The sequence below is a fragment of the Macrobrachium nipponense genome, chromosome 16, assembly GCF_015104395.2.
Source record: "Macrobrachium nipponense isolate FS-2020 chromosome 16, ASM1510439v2, whole genome shotgun sequence".
Classification (NCBI taxonomy): Eukaryota; Metazoa; Arthropoda; class Malacostraca; order Decapoda; family Palaemonidae; genus Macrobrachium; species Macrobrachium nipponense.
In genome coordinates, this window is record NC_087209.1 from 3,045,269 (window position 1) to 3,066,097 (window position 20,829).

A 20,829-nucleotide genomic window follows, 5' to 3' on the forward strand; every position below is an offset into this window, starting at 1 on the left:
TTTCCAAGTAGAAAATAATGTAGTTTACCATCATGAAAACTATGCATATATCCATTCTTTATCGCTTCACTAGCTTCATTAAACAGTTATTGGTTAGTAACATATATTTTCATGCACCTTGATATAGTCCTATATCTGAAATAAAAAGATATAATGGCTCGTTATTACTCTTAAACCTGATATCTTCATCTATTGCTAATATTTTTTTTCATAGTTGTCCAGACAATTATATTCACTGTAAAAAAAAAAAGTGGCGGTTAGTGGCAAAAGTTTTTTGTCTTATTGTTTGGGACTTAATTATTTACCATTTAACACCATTGGGAATCTTTGCAAAGCTTTACAATTTTTTGTGCTCTATCATAACCTTTTATACGCCTAAAATTTTCAACAAAGTTTGAGGGACATATCAAACACTGTTGCACCCAACATTTAGATTCATATATATAAAGATCAAGACCTTTAATACATCCAATAATGCACAAAAAAAGTAATTTTAAAATATGAGTTTACTCCACAACACACCTTTCATAAACCGTGGCTAAAGAAACAATAAAATGTTTTCGTATGGAAAAACAGTGTGCAGCAAAGAGCAACTTGTTTAGTCATGTTTAAGCCTGTAAAACACTGATACTAATAACTACTTGCAATCTATAATATTGCATTCATTTGTCACTAATGTATGTACTTTTTATTTTTATGACCCTCATGATAATTTGGAAAAGTCAAAAATTTAATTTTGTCCACCTGCTGGCCCACTGTGCTGTGGTTTGAAATTAATTTGGCTATCCATAGCAAGTAGATAAGTAAATAGACAGTATTTATTTAAAAATAAAAAAAGCAAGATATGTACTTCACTGATACATATTTTAACCATTAATAATAATTATTTTTAGTAACAATGTTGGTCTCTGTGCCTCTGGTCTCATTGCCTCCATATTTCCACTAAGACTAAGCTGATTTCCCTAGGGCCAATGTAAGTTTCATAGCAATGATTTCGGATAAAGTTGCTAGCATTGTGGCTCAACAATATAATATATAATAATAAGAAGAAGATGGAGGTATGTGTCCAGCATCTTCACGATCCTTGCGAAAAGTAATATAAACAGTTGCCAGATACTTCCAGTGTAGAATTTGGGGTGAGTTCTGTCATCAAGTATCCTTTCTGTTTACATAGTCATTAAAGTTGCCCTATATTCTTATTCCTTTCCTCCCTCTTGAGAGACCTTCAGATATTGTGGGCTACGGTTATTTATGGAACGTTATAGTGCTGTGATTTTTAACGTATATGTGGTGATTAATCATTTTAAGCGACATGGATACCATAAATGTATTTATTGTAGTCGTGGCAACCTTTTATATGCCAATGAGAGTGACCTGTTCAGAGGTTGAATTATGTGGTCCCCATCTAGTCTGTGTTCCCCCATCCCGGTGTGGTTGGAAAGGTAAGTAGTAAGAAATAGTACTATACTATTAATCCCATAAACGGGTACTAAAGCTAATATTAATTGATTAAAGGGGTGGTGTTGATATCGTTGGGTTGGTTGGTTTATGCATACCTAGTACCTAGCCTAGTAGGTAACCCATATGCTTTTAGAAGCCTTTTCGACTCCACTCAATTAGTAGTAGAGTGAATTTTGTGACCATAAGTAATATACTAGGTATATTTCTTTGGTAAAACTGCCGGAGATGCTTAATAGGTAGGGTAAAAAGCCGCATGGTACAGGGATGGACCATGTACGATCAATGTGTACAACCCCAAAAAAAGTACATTATAATGCGTCCTGACATCGGAAATGGGCATCAGATGCGACTTGTTGTTGGTGAGAAACTGAGCTAAAGACCTCTACTTCGGTGTCAGGACGCGTTATAATGTTCTTTTCTTGGGGTTGTACACATTGATCGTACATGGTCCACCCCTGGACCATGCGGTTTTTTACCCTACTAAAAAGAAAAAAATAAGACTTTGTGGTGTAAGCAGAGCATAGGTTAAGTACTAGGTATACCTACCTAGCTACAATAGGTACCTAGGTACTATACCTACTATGGATTTAGGCTATACTCTATTTTTTTCCATCTGTCCATCCGCCTGTGATGTTTTTGTATGGTAACACTGCGTCCCGGGCTTTAGATAGTTACATTCAGCTTACATTCAACGATTATAATATCCTATTTCGAATATTAACGGTATAATTCGCATACAGTAAATTATTAAAACACTTTTCAGTTGCAAATGTACACCCAGATATCCTTTTATTTACCTAAAACTTACACATAGCATAACTAGTATATAAAGCCCGGGACGCAGTGTTACCATACAAAAACACCACAGGCGGATGGACAGATGAAAAAAAAACCAGAGTATAGTTATCTGATGTAAGGCAAGCTACCTACTATCTGGCCCTCTGCCCCCTCCAAAGCCAATATGGCAAAGTTGTAACCAGTAAACTCCCTTGGATTATGTTAGGTTGTTATCTGTAGGTTCCTTGAGGTTCTTTTAGTGACAGTCATTTTCTAGCCATTTTTGCATGAGAAATGCAGTGGTTTTTCATGCGAAGATGGCTAATTGGAGTCTTCGAAAAATTACCCTAGTATCTACCATTATCCAGTTGCATAGGTATGTTGTAGGTATTAATTTGTATTATAGGTAACAGTATTGCAGAGGATATAAGTACCTGTACAATAAAGTACTAGCCTATAGTCAAACAGCTTTTTTTTGCCACTAAGGCGTTGGCCTTGTTTACCTTGGATATTCCACACTGTTGCCACTTCTCCCGATGAAGGTACTTCCGCCTCTCTCTCTCTCTCTCTCTCTCTCTCTCTCTCTCTCTCTCCTCTCTCTCGTCTCTCTCTCTCTCTTCTCGTCTCTCCTCTCTCTCCCTCTCTCTCCCTCTCTCTCTCTCTCTCTCTCTCTCTCTGTGACCACCATTCTTGATTTACTTTGGAGCAAATCTTTCTAACTGTCCGTTTGCTTACTTTGGCGACTTTGGCTGTGTCAGCCGTTGGCCTTTTTATCTAAAAATTACAGATTAACATTATAAATTTTCCTTAGTCAAATTACAGATTAACATTACAAATTTTCGTTAGTCTGATTGTGCAGGTGGGGGCAGCGAGAAGCGGGAGATGTTTACATGGTGGGTCCGTGACAAGGAATGACCTTGTCGGGCTGAGGTGGCAATAGAGCACTAACCCAGCACAGAGGTGTTGTCAAATCTTGGGAAAACCTTTTTAGTAGGTAACATTAATTTTCCCATCAAAAACTTAGTCATTCTTAAATATATGAAGTTTTATTATGAAACTGTAATTACCATATATTTAGTTAGTAAAAATATCAGATTTCTTCAGTAAAAATATAATCTTTCTTCATCACTGCCGTGGTGTATTTAGAGAATTGTGGTAACTGTGCGGCCAACGCCTTAGCGGCCAAAAAGGCTGTGTTTGACTATAGAACAGAACGTCATAAAGATAAGTCTAAATGCTGTAATACAAAATGGCTCATCCTACCTAGCCAACCTTGCAAGTAAGAGCCTTTTGGGTAGATCTATATAACTATTCCGCGGCGGCCTAGAATGTGGCAGTTGCGGTTTTTCTATGTAGTTTTACATCTTGAACAAGAATTTTAAGGAATATTTATTCGGACAACTGTAATCAACCCCGAGGGGCTCATACTAAACATGGCAAAATACATTTGACGCCCCAATTTCTAGTGGCTTTTGTATTTGCGGGGACAAATGATGCGGAATGCTTATATAGAAAAACCACCTTTTGTATTTTATATTTAGCCTATGGGAACTTTACATTTGTTGCCCGGTGATTCACGAGGTTCACATGTTCTTGTAAATGACTGAAAGTGAGGACAATTTGCGCTCTCAATTTTTGTGCATTTCATCCAAGACATTTTCAATTGAAATCCTAACCCATTAGCTACTTAACTTCGAATTATTGTGCCACCCCTTTACCTGGACACCCTCTTCTATGTTACAGTGCACACTGCACAGCAGAATTGTGTACCTATATTTTGCAGTATTATAATAAGTGACCTATAAATTTGCTCCACATATCTAAGGTACCTGGGACAAAAATTTTATCAATACTTTATATTCTGATATATCTAGGTAAGTTATAATTCATTTTCTAGTTATTTATTTTTTTGTAGGTGATTTGACTATCCTAAATTTCATGTGGGTTGTCTGGGTAGTGTAGGCCACTCCTTAATGTTTCAAATGCATGTAGGTTTTACGGAGTTCAACGAAACTCCCAAAGTTCCACTTGAAACTGTATGGAACACCCATGGTATGGACATTTTAAAATAGGATCTTTTTAGATATATATATAGAGGGGAAACTGCCTTGAATCCATCTTAATCAGGTGAATCAGCCTTAATCTATATTTAATTGGTGAAACAAGAATACAATTACATAAGAATACCATTCATAAGATGGAAGTTTCGTCAACATAATGTGATATATGAACGCGCCATACGAACTAAAATAGGCATGTGAGGTCTTCATAAAACATGTTTTCCAGGCAATTTTTATATCCATTGTGGCGTCCTCAGACTGAGGTGCCGTTCATAACCGCAATGGATCAAACTTCATTCCCAGCCTTCTCAGCATTCATTTGAACAATGTTAGCGTGTATATGTAATTTTTATTGATCTTACTAGAGATTGGAGTTTTAATCGGCACAAAATTTTGTTGCCTATATTAGTGAAAGTATGAAACTTTTTATTCCTGGGGTTATGGTTTGAACTGAAATTAATTTTTACCTTGTAATTTTACCTTGTAATCGGTGGTTTTATCCATACTGCCATCACAACTGAAATTCCACAGTGCTTATTTGATTGTAATTATACATGTTTTGGTCTTAATTCACTCCGAATTGCTCTTGAACTATGTTACAGTTCCTGGTTCCTAAGCACTCTCTCCACAAACACAGTTTGAGGTGCAAAGCTTTATTCCCTTAATTGTTTACTTTACTTATTATTTAGTTTAACTTTACTGTGTTACTTCAAAATTTTTATTTAATTCATGTCTATTATCCCATTTTTGCAACCAAATTAACCCCGAAAAATATTTCTAAAGTAGATAAGAGCAGACAACGGCAAAATGTCGGTCACTAATTTAGTGGAGCTTCACACATACGCCGATGCATTTACAAACTATTTCCATGAATTCTAGTTGTCAGTGTAATGCAATAATTATAAAATTGCTCTAATATGTATACATACTACAATTTACACTTAATTTCAATTAGTATTTCCCTGGTTTTGTGAAAGTCTTATACTCTGTTTGGAGGGTAAACTCATACCAATTGGCAACACTGATAAACAATAGAAGAGCGGGAAGAATGCGGTAGGTATAGTTCACAGCAAAATGTTGATATTTGAGTCGGGAATTTATTTACTTTTTCTAAAACAAATATTTTCAAAATAATCATGAATATGTAAAAAATTTATGCAATTCATGACCTTATACTGCCGTTCTCCTATTTAAGTAATTATCTAGTTCACACTTCTGATTCTTGTACCAAAACATCGTAGTTTCCTTGGATAAGCCGTAGTTGGTGTCATTGTTGTCATTGTTAACGATTGTTGTGAAGAAAGTGCCCCAGCGTCTATGGGTACAAGTGGTGTGCGGATTTAGCACATGGATTGGAAAGTTTGTAGACACAAGCGACTCCGCAAACATCAAGAAGGTATCAGTCTTCTAAATTGTTGGTGTTATAAGTAAAAATTTCGAAAGCATCATGGAGGTATGTTTGCACTGCACATGGCTAGACTTTCATTAACCTCTGTTTAATCTTAAAATATGACCTTAATTTCTAACTTTGGAGAAAATATTTGGTACATCGAAAGGATAGTAGAGGTCTCGAGCTGTTGCTCTCACCACCGATGACTCGTGTCAGGACATGTTAAAGTACTTTTTCGAAGGGTGGATCTCCACACGGTGAAAACTGGATCAGCTAGTCCAGTCGGTTGTTTCCCCTAGAGGACAGTGTTAATAGTTCTAATGCAAGCCCCAGGACTTTCAATTATCCTTCTTAACTAGATGTGTGTATTATCGGATATAGATTGGAGCGCAAAGTATCGTATATAGATCGGAGAGCAGCCCAAAAGAAATGCATAGCAATTTAAAGGTGAAAAAGTTACATTTTTTTGTTAGTACAGTCAAACCTCTGCTTTTGTACGCCTTTTTGTACATTTCAGTTTTCATACTTTTTTCTAAGAAATTTTGTATGTGATCATAAGTTTCCTCGGTTTTTGTACAATGAAATACTCCATCCGGGGCCAAGCGCATGACCAGGCCTTTTATAGTGCACCCGAACAAAGCATCCCATCATCTTTTGTAACCCATTCTGCGTTTTTGTTTGCGTGCTTTTTATTTTTTTATTTTTTATCAGTGCAACTGCTAAATTAGCCATCATGAGGCCAAAGAAAATCCAATTGCTAGCTCTTCTATAAAAAAGGTGATAAACATTATAGTACTGGGTTTAATAGCTCTTAGCAAAGTGTTGAAGTTGCATGCCGATCTCAGTGAGAAAATGCCTACAACTAGTGCTGCTGTTAGTGAATTTAGGGCCAGCAGAGGCTGATTTGAAAAATGCGGAAAACAAATGGGCATGCATATTATGTGCATACTACAGGGATTAAGGACATGTTTGCAAAGTGGAATAATGAAAAAAAAAAATTTTTTTTTGAGAATTATCATCCCAACAAAGAAGTTGTAGTAAAGTGTCTTAACATGTTGAATTACAATGCTGTGTTTAACTTGAGGGAAATTTTCAATAAAGGCCAGAAACCAATGTCTGGGCAGTTTTGTTATGTGACAGGGGTCCAGTAACTCTCAAGTTGGTCCTAGTGCCAGTAAAAAACAGAGAGAGGAAGTAACCTCGGTGCAAGTAAAAAACTAAGAAGTAACCCCAGATAAGTCCTTTATACCTGAAGTCCTCCTGGAGGGAGATTCCCCTTCCTAACAATAACTCCTCCTCCCTCTCTCCTCCTCCTCCTCCCTCTCTCTCCTCCTCTCTCTCCCTCTCCCTCTCTCTCCTCCCTCCCTCCCTCTCTCCCTCTCCCTCTCTCTCTCTCCCTCCCTCTCCTCTCCTCCCTCCTCTCCTCCTCCTCTCTCTCCTCCTCCTCCTCTCCTCCTCCTCTCCTCCTCCTCCTCTCTCTCCTCCTCCTCCTCTCCTCCTCCTCCTTCCTCTCTCTCCTCCTCCTCCTCCTCTCTCCTACTCCTCCTCCTCCTCTCCTCTCTCTCCTCCTCTCTCCTCCTCCTCCTCTCTCTCTCCTCTCCTCCTCTTCCCCTCCTCCTCCTCTCTCTCCTCCTCTCCTCCTCCTCTCCTCCTCCTCTCTCTCTCCTCCTCCTCCCCCCTCTCTCTCCTCCTCCTCCTCCCTCTCTCTCTCCTCCCTCCTCTCTCTCTCTCCTCCTCCTCTCTCTCCTCCTCCTCCTCTCTCCTCCTCCTCCTCCTCCTCCTCCTCCTCTCCTCCTCCTCCTCCTCTCTCTCCTCCTCCTCCTTTCTCCTCGTCCTCCTTTCTCCTCCTCCTCCTTTCTCCTCCTCCTCTCCTCCTCCTCCTTTCTCCTCCTCCTCCTCCTCCTCCTCCTCCTCCTCCTCCTCCTCCTCCTCCTCCTCCCCTCCTCCTCTCTCCTCCTCCTCCTCTCCCCTCCTCCTCCTCTCCTCCTTTCTCTCCTCCTCCTCCTCCTTTCTCCTCCTCCTCCTCCTCCTTTCTCCTCCTTTCTCTCTCTCTTCTGTCTTCCATACCATAACAGGTCTTTTCCATAAAGGTAAAGAGTTATGTTAAATGTTCATTAATTTCATTAGTCATTTATTTCTCATTGTTTTCTGTACGTAAAATTGTTTATTCCTTTTAAAATGCATTTTTTTGTTCCCTATAAAATTTAATATTTTTGGGGATCTGGAACTCATTAATTGTATTCCCATTATTCCTTATGGGAATTATGGTTTGTTTTTGTATATTTCTGATTTGGTTTGAGGTTCTGGAACGGATTATGTACAGAAACCAAGCTTCCACTGTATTTGAAGCAGTGTTTTCTTCAAAATGTCCCCCATAGTGGGGTAGTGCCATCAGTGACCCTCATTCGGTGCAATGTAGGTATTATTTAAGGTTCTTTGCAGTGTCCCTTTGGCCCCTAGCTGCAACTACTTTAATTCTTTTTACTGTACCTCAGTTTTTAATCTTCCATCTTACTGTCCAGTCTCCTAACAATTGTTTCTTAGTGCAACTGCGAGGTTTTCCCCCGGTAACACCACTTTAAACCTTTTACTATCTGCATTTTTAAAGATTCATGGCAGTCTTATATAGTACGGACTCTCAAGTGGTAATATTGCGCTGTGCGCGTTGACTACGGGTTGCAGGGTAACAATTACCGTACCAATACCCACTTCCTATATCTTAACTAAATTTATACAGTATTGCTTTCTATACTTTAAACATTCCACTGTTGCATGTGACACTTCATGTTACATTAAAAAATTTATGCATTGCAGTTCATATTCATTAGAATTATGAATTAACTGAAAATAGTAAAAATTACAGGAGGAACAGAGACTGGACACTAACTTCTCTCCATGAGCGACTGAACCAAATGACGAGAAAATGTCACACCTGCAAGATTTTCCTCTGGTCATATTACTCCTAGATATGGGATGTAACTACCTACAATACACTTTTATGGAAAAAGAAACTCATCAGAGCACAGACTCAGTGTTAAAGTAAACAAAATCACTTGAAAATATTTCTATAGTGATTATATACTATAGTACTCCTATCACATATATGGTGGATTTCCCCAAGAAATGCTCAGAGACAAAGTTCAGTGATTTTATATGCCAAATGCATCCATAATAGTAATATTTTTATAGCCAGTTGGAAATGTTGTAAAATAATACCTTGGTTTCACTGATATTCAGATATATTGTAGTACTTACATATGTACAGTTAACCCCCCTGTATTTGTGGACTTGCATAATCGGGATTTTTCTGTGGAACATATACCCCCATTATTCACAGGAAATTCACCTATACATGATATTTTCCTAAGAAGTATCCACAAATTAATTTTTTTATCAATTTAATGATAAAATGCACTTTTTGTGATAAAACTATTAAAAAGACTAGGTATAAATATTTTTAGTGATTTTCTTGTTTTAACTAACAAAATAGGAAGTTTAAAGCATTATTGTAGGGGTTTAAACTATTCGCAGATTCCAGCTAAATTCGTGAGGGGGTGGTCTGGTATGCATCCCCCGCAAAAATGGGGGAACACTACATTAATACCCCGAACTTATGCAAGGTTAGGTTCCAGACCCCCTTGCGCAAAGTCAGTTTTCACGAAAGTTTGTCACTCTAAAAATACTAATAAATGCATACTTCTAGAGTTTGAACACTTAAATATGACCCTAATCATGCTCCCTAAATATTAAGTTAACTTATAAATAACATTAAGTTACTGTAATTTCATTTACAGGCTGAATACATAACCCTTAAAAAAAATTAAATGGTAAAAATATAGGAGTGCGTGTGAAGATCACATGCATACAGTATTTCTCTTTCCCCCTTCCGACAGACTGATCTATTTTTAGTGTTCTCAACCACACTTAAGAAATTCATTATTCTGTCATTTTGTCTTTCTTTGTTCTGAAATTCCTTGTGAACAAGCTTTTCATCTGGACTAATACAACTGTTATGTCGCTAAACACACACACACACACACACACACACACACACACACACACACACACACACACACACACACACACACACACACACACACACACACACACACACACACACCACTAATCGGTAACCCTTTCCCTCCTGTCACGTTACTTGACAGATATGACATCTCTAGACTTTGAGCTTCTGGTTTATTTAAAAAAATATGAAAGGAAAGAATTTTATATGCATCATTGAGAGAGAGAGAGAGAGAGAGAGAGAGAGAGACCTTACCTTACAGACCTTACATCTTGTTCGGGTTGCCCCAGGTCCCTCAGTGTGAGGCACCTCTAATGTCTACCAGAGTTGCTAGTACATCTTCCGGTATATTTTGCATCTTCCAATCTTGGATGGTCTGGGATACAGTTTAGATATTTGTCGAGCTTATTCTTAAACACATCTACGCTCACTCCTGATATATTCCTCAGATGAGCTGGCAATGCATTGAATAGACGCTGCATTATCGATGCTGGTGCGTAGTGGATTAATGTCCTGTGTGCTTTCCTTATTTTTCCTGGTATAGTTTTGGGCATTATTAATCTACCTCTGCTTGCTCTTTCTGATATTTTTAGTTCCATGATATTTTCTGCTATTCCTTCTATCTGTTTCCATGCCTGAATTATCATGTAGCGTTCTCTTCTCCTTTCTAGACTATATAATTTTAAGGATTGTAGTCTTTCCCAGTAGTCAAGGTCTTTAACTTCTTCTATTCTAGCTGTAAAGGACTTTTGTACACTCTATTTGTGCAATATCCTTTTGATAGTGTGGGTACCATATCATATTGAAATATTCAAGTGGACTACGAACATATGTTTTATAAAGCATAATCATGTGTTCAGCTTTTCTTGTTTTGAAGTGCCGTAACAACATTCCCATTTTTGCTTTACATTTTGCCAACAGAATTGCCATTTGATCATTGCATAACATGTTCCTATTCATCATCACACCAAGGTCTTTAACTGCTTCCTTATTTGTGATTGTCTCATTATTAGGTCCCCTATATGCATATAGCTTTCTTTCTGTCTCCATAATTTATTGATTCAAATTTATCAGAGTTAAATACCATCCTATTTACCTCTGCCCAATCATATACTTTGTTAAGGTCTCTTTGTAGAGCGTTCCTATCTTCATCACAAGTAATTTCTCTACTTATTCTTGTGTCATCTGCGAAACTACTCACTACCGAATCCTTAACATTACTGTCTATGTCTTCAATCATAATAACAAACAGTATTGCAGCTAACACCGTACCTTGCGGCACACCGGATATTACCTTGGCTTCATCCGATTTCTTGTCGTTTGCAATAACTATCTGTTTTCTGTTGTGTAAAAATTCTTTTAACCATCTTCCTACTTTATCCACGATATTGTGTTTTCTAATTTTCTTCGCAAGTATATTATGGTCTACTTTGTCAAAAAGCTTTTGCAAAGTCTAAATAAACCACATCTGTTTCATTTCCGCTTTTCATATTTTTGAATATGTTCTCACGGTGGACTAACAGTTGGGTTTGTGTACTTTTTCCGGGTACGAAACCATGTTGTCCTTTATTAAACAAATTATTTTTTATTAAATGTTTCATAATATTTTTCTTCTTACCCTTTCATACACTTTCATAATATGTGATGTTAGACTCACAGGCCTATAATTACTTGCCTCTAGTCTTGATCCACTTTTGAAAGTAGGGGTAATATATGCTAATTTGTGCTCATCATAAATCTTGCCTGTATCTACACTTTGTCTCAATAATATTGCAAGTGGCTTTGCGATAGAATGAACTACTTTCTTTAACAAAATAGCAGGCACTCCATCCGGCCCTGCAGCAGCTCCATTTTTAATTTCATTAATAGCCTGCACAATATCAGCTTCATTAATATCTGTCAGCTAAATATTCACTATTTTCATCCCTTACTTCTATATCATTATCTTCATTATCTATTCTAGGGGTGAATTCTCTCTTATATCGTTCTGCCAATATGTTGCAAATTTCCTTTTTTTCATTCGTTAATCTCCCTTCAATTCTTAGAGGGCCTATTTCTATTCTTCTTTTATTCATCTTCGCATATGAGTATAATAGTTTGGGATTTTGCTTGATATTTAATAGGGTTTTTTCTTCCAAGTCCCGTTTTTCATTTTCTTTTGATTGTATAATCTTTTGTTCTGCATTTTCTATCTTTTTAGTTCTATAACTTTCCATGCATTTTTTTCTTTTGCAAGACCTTTTTTCCACTTTCTGATTTTCTGGAACAAGATCCTTCTGTCTCTTGGTATGCATGAATGATGTTTACTTTTCTTCTTCGGTATATATTTATCCACTATTTTCTCTAATATTTTATATAATATCTCCGTATTTACCCTTATGTTATGTCATCACTTACGAAAATGTTATCCCAATCTTCATTTATTTCTGACCATTTTATATTTTTACTGCAGAAGTTGTATTTTTCATATCCTTCCCACTTTTTCATTTCTTGCTTATCTCTGTTTTCACTTGCTTTGGAATGGACTGTTAATTCTATGACATTATGGTCTGAAATACTTGCATTATAAACTTTTTTCTTTAACATAATTCATCTCGTTCACAAATACTAGGTCTAAAGTATTTTCCTTTCTTGTTGGCAGGTGATTTATTTGTTGAATGTTGTATTCTAGTAGCATATCTAATAGCTTTTCGAATTGCCTCTTACCTTCTGCACTACTATTACTCTTTTTTATATGTATAAGTACATCCACAATCTCCTATTCGTTCTTTCCAGTCTACGAAAGGAAAGTTGAAGTCTCCAGATAGGAGAATAGTCCAGTCCTTGTGATTTCTACATATATCACCCAATTTTTCTATTATTAAGTCAAACTCTTTAGTATTAGGAGGTCTATATATTACTATGTTCATTAATTTTTCAGATTCAAATTCTACCGCTATTAGTTCACATTCTGAGTTACTATATTTCTCATATATTTTTCCTTGTTTTTTGTCTTTCCCATATATTGCGGTTCCCCCTTGATTCCTATTTTTTCTATCTGATCTATAAGTTTGGAACCCTTTTATTTGATCATCATTCCCAGTCTCTTGGGAATACCAGGTTTCACTTATATTCATTATATCTATTTTCTTTTCAATTTGGGTTAGTTCTTCTAAGTACTCTATTTTTCTTTTTGAGTTACTCGTAACTAAACCCTGCGCATTCATCACTGATGGTTTGCGTGTTTTCTCCTTCATTTAATATTGGTAATAATAAGGATTTTCCCATGTTTCTTTCCTGTTCTGGTATGTTGTTCTTTTTTTCATTTCCAGAAATTCTGACATTAAAAAATCCAACTTTTCCATAATATTTGTTCTTCCTTCATCATAATTATTCATTTTGTCTGAATCTGCAATTTTCTCCATATCTGCAATATCCTCTTGCATAATAAAAACCGTTATTATCTCTTGAGTAGAATCTTGGAGCTGATGCATTGACATTTTTTGCTGACACCTCTGCATATCTCGTTGATGGCTTGCTTTTTTCTTTTACCTGATATTCCTCATTCCTCTCTTTGTTTCTTTCTTATTTTGGATTTTATTACTTGATTGGTTATTTATTTGATTATTTTTCATGGCTACAGGGTGCATATATTTACATTTTTTGTCGAACTTACATCCTTTTCCTTCTTTTAGGTTTTTGCATTTTTTTGGATGTAGATCTCTGCAATCATCCTCATAGCCATCTAGGTATGCACATTTACCATATATTTCATAGTTGTGACATACCTTAGGATGTTTGTAGTAACATTTTTCTCCAAATCTGCAATTCCCTCTTTTCAAAAGATTGCAGACTGTCTTTTTTGTATATTTTTTCCTCTTTCCCGTCATTGTGTAGATCTGGGTAGTCTCTCTTCGGCATTTTTTTTTGTGTTGTCATATCGTAATTTATTTCTTCGTAGGTATGCTGCTTTATAGCCTCCTATGTAGTATCAATGAGTATCTCTGCATCCATACTTTTATCTTTTTTCTTTGTTTTACCTTATACTTTTTACTGTCACTTTCTCAGGTTTTGTTTAAATTCTCCTTACGTTTTCCTTTCTTCTTTTCTTTTACTTCTTCCTTCCTCTTCTTCTGTCTTCTCTCTTTCTCTCTTCTTCTCTTCTTCTTATTCTTCTTCTCCTTCTTCTTCTTTCTTCGTCTTCTTCTTCTTCTTCCTCCTTCTTCTTCTTCTTCTTCTTGCTTCTTTCTTCTTCTTCTTCTTCATCCTCAACTATTTGTACATTCAATCTTGATTTAATAACATTGTCTATCCATGGTAGACATGTTGAGCAAAAAATTCTTGTCTTTTCTCATATCTTGCATTACCTCAGCACACTGTGGATGGGTCGGAATGTTGCATGCAGCACATTTTCTGATTAGGTTTTGTGGATTAACTATGCTATACCACACCTTACACAGTTTACATGCTTTTGGCATTCTTTTTCCTAATGCATCAATTAGGATATTCACAAGATTCACCTTATTCATTTTCTTTGTCGGAATATGTTGGTTTATGTATACGTATTTTCTTTGAGTCTCTTGACCACTTGGATTTTATTTGGAACTTCTTCAATTATTTTCAAGATGTTTTCATTTGATTTGTTCCAGTTTGAAGGATTGTATCCTTGTAATATATCTATGAATGCTTTTGTATCTTTTTGGTTAGGACTATTGCTGATTTCATAGATCAGAAATGCCAGTTCCCTTCCTGCTACCTCATCGTATTGCGAATCTGCCAAGCAAGCTAAATCTCGCCATTTTTTTCCGCAGTTGGAACTTACTGCCATCTTGTTCTGATTTACAGTATTTCACTTGATAAACTAACTTAGAAGACGCTTTATCCTACTATTTTCACACTAATCTTATCACAGATAGTTCACGAACACTTCTAGATATTTCTCAAATTCTAGACGTTTGTTAAACTTGTGATATCTGTTGATTAATCTGACTTCGCGCAGGAACGTCTCGCCAAGCAAAGACTTGACCTACTGAGGAGAGAGAGAGAGAGGATAGAGGAGATGAGAGAGAGAGAGAGGAGAGAGAGGAGAGGAGAGAGAAGAGTCGAGAGAGGAGAGAGGAGACGAAGATAGAGAGAGAGATAGAGAGAGATGAGAGAGAGATGAGAGAGAGACGAGAGAGGAGAGATGAGATGAGAGAGAGTGAGAGAGAGCTTAGCTAGCTTGGTAGAGGTTTTGTCATTCATCAAGATGGCATATAAGAACAAACTTGGTAGATTAAATGGCATTATAGTTCATTTTGAACATTTCAGATTTAGGGGATCAAAAATCCTATTCATGTGGAAGACAGAACCCTAGTTACGTATGTTGCCCTGTCAGTCATGTGAGTGGAGAAACTCCTGGATATGGACAGCCTGCTGGTTACAGCCAAAATGAAGTCCCCAATCTTAATCCTGGGTATCAAAGCAGCCCCAACCAGTATGGAAGTGGATTCGGCAGACCTGGATATAGCGGACCAGGCGGTTATGGTGGCGGACCAGGCGGTTATGGTGGCGGACCAGGCGGTTATGGTGGCGGACCAGGCGGTTATGGTGGCGGACCAGGCGGTTATGGTGGCGGACCAGCGGTTTATGGTGGCCGGACCAGGCGGTTATGGTGGCGACCAGCGGTTATGGTGGCGGACCAGGCGGTTATGGTGGCGGACCAGGCGGTTATGGTGGCGGACCAGGCGGTTTTCCTGGTGGACCAGGCGATTATGGTGGACCAGATAGATATGGTGTATATACTGAATCGCAGGGAAGTTACAGGGATAACAAGTAAGTGTATGCATTAATACAATAATAGTTTTGTTTCAGATGCTGTGTTTTTATGCAAGATGCTTGAGAGAGAAGGTTAACTTCTTATTGGAATTTTCAAAGTGGGAAGTTCCTTCAGTCCTAATTAATATGGTTGGCGAGATGCTACAAGAAGGTTGTAGAAATTTTGCTGCTAAGTAAGTCATAAGATGGAGAATACAGAGTTTGAGAATGCGGACAATTTGAGACTAAACATAATTTAAGATTTAAGGATATTGGTCACAATTGATAAAGCTTTCAATATTCTAGTTGGTGGATATCTTAAGTGTTGTGAAAAAGTGGCCATTTTTCAGTGGTCCTGTCAGTGTGCCTCATGCGGTGCAATGTAAGCGGTCTCTTCGGCCCCTTATCTGCAATCCCTTTCATTCCTTTTAATGTGCCTCCATTCAAATTCTTTTTTTTATTTTTATTTCCATAATTGATTCCTAGTGCAACTGCAAGGTTTTCCTCCAATTACACTTTTGAAACCCTTTTGCTGTTTATTTCAGTTTCGGCACTGAATGACTTCATAGGTCCCAGCACTTGGCCTTTGGGCTAAATTTTATAATCTATTTTCTATTTTTCAGCAATGTTTAGTGAAGAGTATAATGCTTGCTGACCTTCATGCATGTAACATATAAAATTATTGCTGGGTGTTTTAAATACTGTAGTTAGCAATTGTATTAAATGCCATGATGCTGTACTTGAGTACGTACTTGTATAGGTCTTTTAAGGTTTTAATTTACAGTAATATAATTTTGTGAAGGTGCATTGAAGCAGTTAACTCTGCCTTTTGGCACTTAGCACTGGGTGTGTAAGTAAAGGTATTTGAAATCTCTTGAGGTCATTGCTTTTCTGTTCTTGGTCCTGAAATTAAATTACCTGAATTGCTACTTGAAGTTTTATACATACTGTAAAAGTGGGATGAATGAAAGATTTTGATTTGCTCCAAAAGTTTAAGCTTTGTTATATAAAACTTTTAGTCAGTTAATAGCTTAAATTACACGCAGTGCAGGATTTAACAGAAATTTGTTACAGGTATGGCCCATCCTACCTGGACTTCTATAATGATCAGTATGAAAAACACTTCGGATATACTTTGTCAAAACAAGCGAAGGAACTGTTGCGTAATTATAGAGCTAAAGAGGTAAGACTTTGGAAGCCTTCATAATGGTGTTTTACATAACCCTTTGACTCTTTGTTCTAAGTTAATAGCATAGTTTTTTCTAAGCGGCAGTTTGCTTAGTGTTGTCTTTAAAAATCCTCCCCCTCAGTCATTTGGTTATGGCCTGCCATCGTATACTAGTGCAAATTTTTTTTTATTTCTGTAGTACTTGATAAAGGAGGCTGCATAAAAAACTGTAGCCTATCTTTGTAGAAGAATTTATTTCATCCTGGGGTTTGACTTAAATCCTATATTTACCTACTCTTAAGACCATTTGTGCAGGAGTTCTATCTCTGAACTTTCAAAGCAGATCTAGTTTTTCTCAAACTGATCAATGCAAAGTTTTTTTCAATGGAATCTGTTAAGGCTTCTGTGACATGTCGGTTAGGTTTTGAATTTTGCACTGGTTAATTTCAGAAAAGTATCGTAATCTATTAATGTTTATTTTCAGGTAGAATTTGGGAAAGAAAGTTGTGAAAAGGCTTTGCCTGAGAATGGGTTTAATTACCTCAGTCTTTTTGGGCCAAGGTTACTTTCTTACTATAGTTTGATGATTGTGAATTATAGTAGATGCAGTCTCAAATGTTGTCAAGGTATCCCTTACAAATGGCTGTTAGACTTGACTTACCGTAGTCTCATAGATTTATTCCTCAGATAAAAAATTACCCTAAAAATTTTAATTTTTTGTAGGAATGTGGTGTTAGAAACCAATCTCCAGCAGATATGGCCAGGATTGCAACTGGTTACCTCCATGATTATGGTTTCACAAGCTTTGCGGAGTTCCCATGGCATGTAAGAGCATTTATGTTCTTAGTGGTGTTGACGTCCTATTTACTGAGGAAAGATTGTAGTATATTAATCTCAAAATTAATGTGTATGATGCTGGAGGACTTAAGTAAATGATGGTTTTAGTTAACTGATGTTTTGTTGAAGTTGAGGGAACATGGCATTTTGAAGTTCCATAATTTAACTTATTTTAGAAGTATATAAAACTTTTCTGTTTTTGAATTATTTAGCTTAACCATTTGAGAACTTTCCTCAGCACTTCTTTTTTGTTAATTGCAAGTAACTTCATCTGTTAACACATGGCTGTTAAAACATAAATTTATAAATGTGTATTTAGTTATGTTTACAGTTATACTCTACATACTACTAACTCATATTTGGTGGTTATAAGCTGGGTTTCTTGTAATATGTAGTTCGTAATTCGCAGGTAGCTCTTCTTGTGGAGCAAAGGAATTTTGGTTATGGCGGAGAACCTACCTATAGATATCACTGTGGTGCCACATTAATTCACAGGTCTCTACTTATTACAGCAGCTCATTGTGTGAGAGGTAATGATTTTTCTTTTTGTATACTATAGCGAATAGTTATTTTAATTTAAATCAGGTTTGGAGTTGGATGTTAACTGTTGCTCAATATTTGGATGGAAGGTTACCTTGAATATATTAAGTAATGAGAATTGGAACTCATAAGTTACTTTTTGATACTGGCACATGTGATGGTTTAAATGTAACATGGTGTGCCCATATTTTATTTTTATTTATTTTTTATACATTATACAGCAGGTAGGTGTCTTAATTTTGTTTTTACATTATTACAGCAAGTAGGCAAAAGGATACATATGTAATAAGTTGTGTATTTGATATTACTAAGGCTTATTTATTCTGTTGTAAGAGGAAAATAGTTTTTGCAGTTGGACTTTAATTAAAATTTCATATTTGCTGTCAAAAATGCATGCATAATAAGGAATTTCCATAAAATCAGATGTTGAAGACTTAAAATAAGCTAAGGAGCCTTACTCTGGACAATATAATAAGTTTGTTACTCTTTGTAGTCGCAGTCAGTAGATTGTTTTTAAAGCTTATGTTGTTTTTAAAGCTTGTGTCTACATACAGTACATTTGTGGCGTGTAAAGAATGAACAGATAGCCAAATTGTAACAAATATGAATCTCATTAGCTTATCATTTTCAAGGATTTTGTGAGCCTTATGAAATGTTGCCTAGCAGAAATTTATGTAACTGGAACTTTGGTAGATCTTTGAGAGGGTTAATAGCATTCCTTTGTCTTCTTAATGTCCAGTAATGCTTGAAAGACCTTTGGTTGGTAGGATTATTAATTATAGATTTATTGATCCACTTTGACATTGACTGTGATAACGTGGTTGAGCATGAAAGGTTAAAATTCTAGAGTTTGGAAGCTTTACCAGCCTTTAATTCCATCAGTGAGACTGATGACATATAATTTTTAATATATTTATAGGTATACTTCCTCATAAGTTACTAGCACATCTTGGTGAGTGGAATCTGCAAGGTACAACAGGAGAATTATTCCCTGCCATTAAAAGAAAGATCTCAAAGGTTTTCATTCATAGTGGGTAAGTAGTTAGCTTTAATTTTCCTGTGCATGAGATTATATAAGGACCATTAAAGGTGTAGTTGCCAAATTTTTTCAATATTTAATATTAAAAGGCATTTAATATGAGGGAATTTTCAATGTTTTGTATTTAGGTGGTTTGGAAGAATGTTGTTCTTTATAATGCGTAAAATTGCTTTGCATATTATAGAGTTGGGAATTTACCTACTTTCTTATTTTGGCCATGAGACTACCAGCATTCTGTTTGTAATTAGACATAAAATTTGTTTTCTTTAGTGCAGGTGTTTTAGACAATTTTAGTGATATTGTCTGTCAACTTAAAGCTGTCGAAATTTTAAGTTGGAAAAATCTTGCTGTTCTGATGCTTCATTAAGTTATTCTTTTGAAATTATTGCGAGTTGAATTTTTTCCTGACATTTATTACAGGTATAACCCAGGTACATACAAAAATGATATTGCATTACTTCAAATGCATGAGCCAGTGGACACACACAGAACTCCTCACATTGGGCCAGTATGTTTACCTAAGGCAGATTATGAGCTTAAAGATCATAGCAAATGCTTCATAGTAGGATGGGGTGATGATGTTTACAAGGTATGCTCATAATTCTTATCAAAGTAATAATGAACCCCTAAGTTTTAACTTTTATGAATAACAGTAAACATTGACTAACCTCTTCCATATTTCACAGCCCAACTTTGGAAGCAATATTTTGAAGAGTGTTTCTGTCACATACGCATTAGAAAAGGAATGCACGAGCAGATTGTATGCCTCGCTGAAGGATCTTGACGACAAGTTTACTTTGGATACAGATTCACAGAAGTGCATCCTAGGTGCTTATGGGAAAGATGCTTGTGTTGTAAGTATTGTGCCCAGTTGAACTGGCTTTTAAGTGTCAGTCCTTTTCATATTTTAAGTTTCTATTATACAGTTGGTATTTGGAAGTGAAATCCTTGCCTTGATCAGATTCATAACCAAAGTATTTGGGTTTTGAAATAATAGTTCTTGGACTAGTTTTAATACGTGTAAGTTCTTTCAATTCCCCCATTGTAATGCTAGCGTCATATTACTTGAAAACAGAAGCTTCCTATAATTTATGAATGTACTTATGAAGAGTATTTGTGTAACCAATATAATTTTTTTTTTTCTTAAGTAGCCTTTGTGGGGAGTCATTCATTATTCACGTGTTTGAATTTAGAAAATAGTAGGTGGTAGGGTAATTTCAAATTTGTAATGTGAAAATAAGTGATTAATCCTCCTCACAAAGTTTGGTAAGTTTACTGGGTAGTTCTAGGTGATCTTTTTACATTTGGACTGAATGTAGTTTTATAAATATTTTTATAACTTGACAGGGAGATGGTGGCGGAGGAGTGGTTTGCCCTCTGTCGAGAGATGAAGGCCCAGATGTCTGCAATTCTCCAAATTGTGCTCATGAACACTATTTCCTTTTTGGTGTAATTTCTTATGGGTCTCCTGTTTGTGGTGAAAACTCTGTAACAATCATTACAGATGTTGTTAAAAACTTGAATTGGATCTACACATTACTAGAACCAGCAGGGGGATTAAAGAATTATGATCATCATTATTATAATAAAGGGCCAGGCCCTTTCAGACCACCTTTTAAAGGAAGAACTACTGCTGATGAGGAAGCTGTTGCTGCTTCTGATGTAAATGCTACAAGTACTGAAGGAGTATAGCAGTCTAAAACTGTTACTAATATTACAAAGGTTGTGCTTCTTCGAAGTAAATAAATTGAATTAAAAGCT

At 36.4% G+C, this 20,829-nt stretch overlaps 1 protein-coding gene across 3 annotated transcripts; it reads left to right on the top strand.

The window, feature by feature from the left end:
- The first annotated feature begins 1,145 nt into the window (after positions 1-1,145).
- Positions 1,146-20,828, top strand: LOC135195524 (uncharacterized). 3 transcript variants are annotated; one of them, XM_064221763.1, is made up of 10 exons: positions 1,146-1,442; positions 14,999-15,310; positions 15,352-15,502; positions 16,559-16,667; positions 17,376-17,477; positions 17,899-18,019; positions 18,949-19,063; positions 19,489-19,657; positions 19,755-19,922; positions 20,416-20,828. In XM_064221763.1, the coding sequence occupies exons 1-10, from the start codon at positions 1,313-1,315 to the stop codon at positions 20,758-20,760; spliced, it is 1,722 nt and encodes a 573-aa protein (XP_064077833.1). In that variant the 5' UTR covers positions 1,146-1,312; the 3' UTR covers positions 20,761-20,828. The 3 variants fall into 3 exon arrangements, with proteins under 3 accessions (XP_064077833.1, XP_064077834.1, XP_064077836.1); XM_064221764.1 differs by having other exon boundaries at positions 14,999-15,289; XM_064221766.1 differs by having other exon boundaries at positions 14,999-15,289; positions 15,373-15,502.
- The last annotated feature ends 1 nt before the right edge of the window (position 20,829 follows it).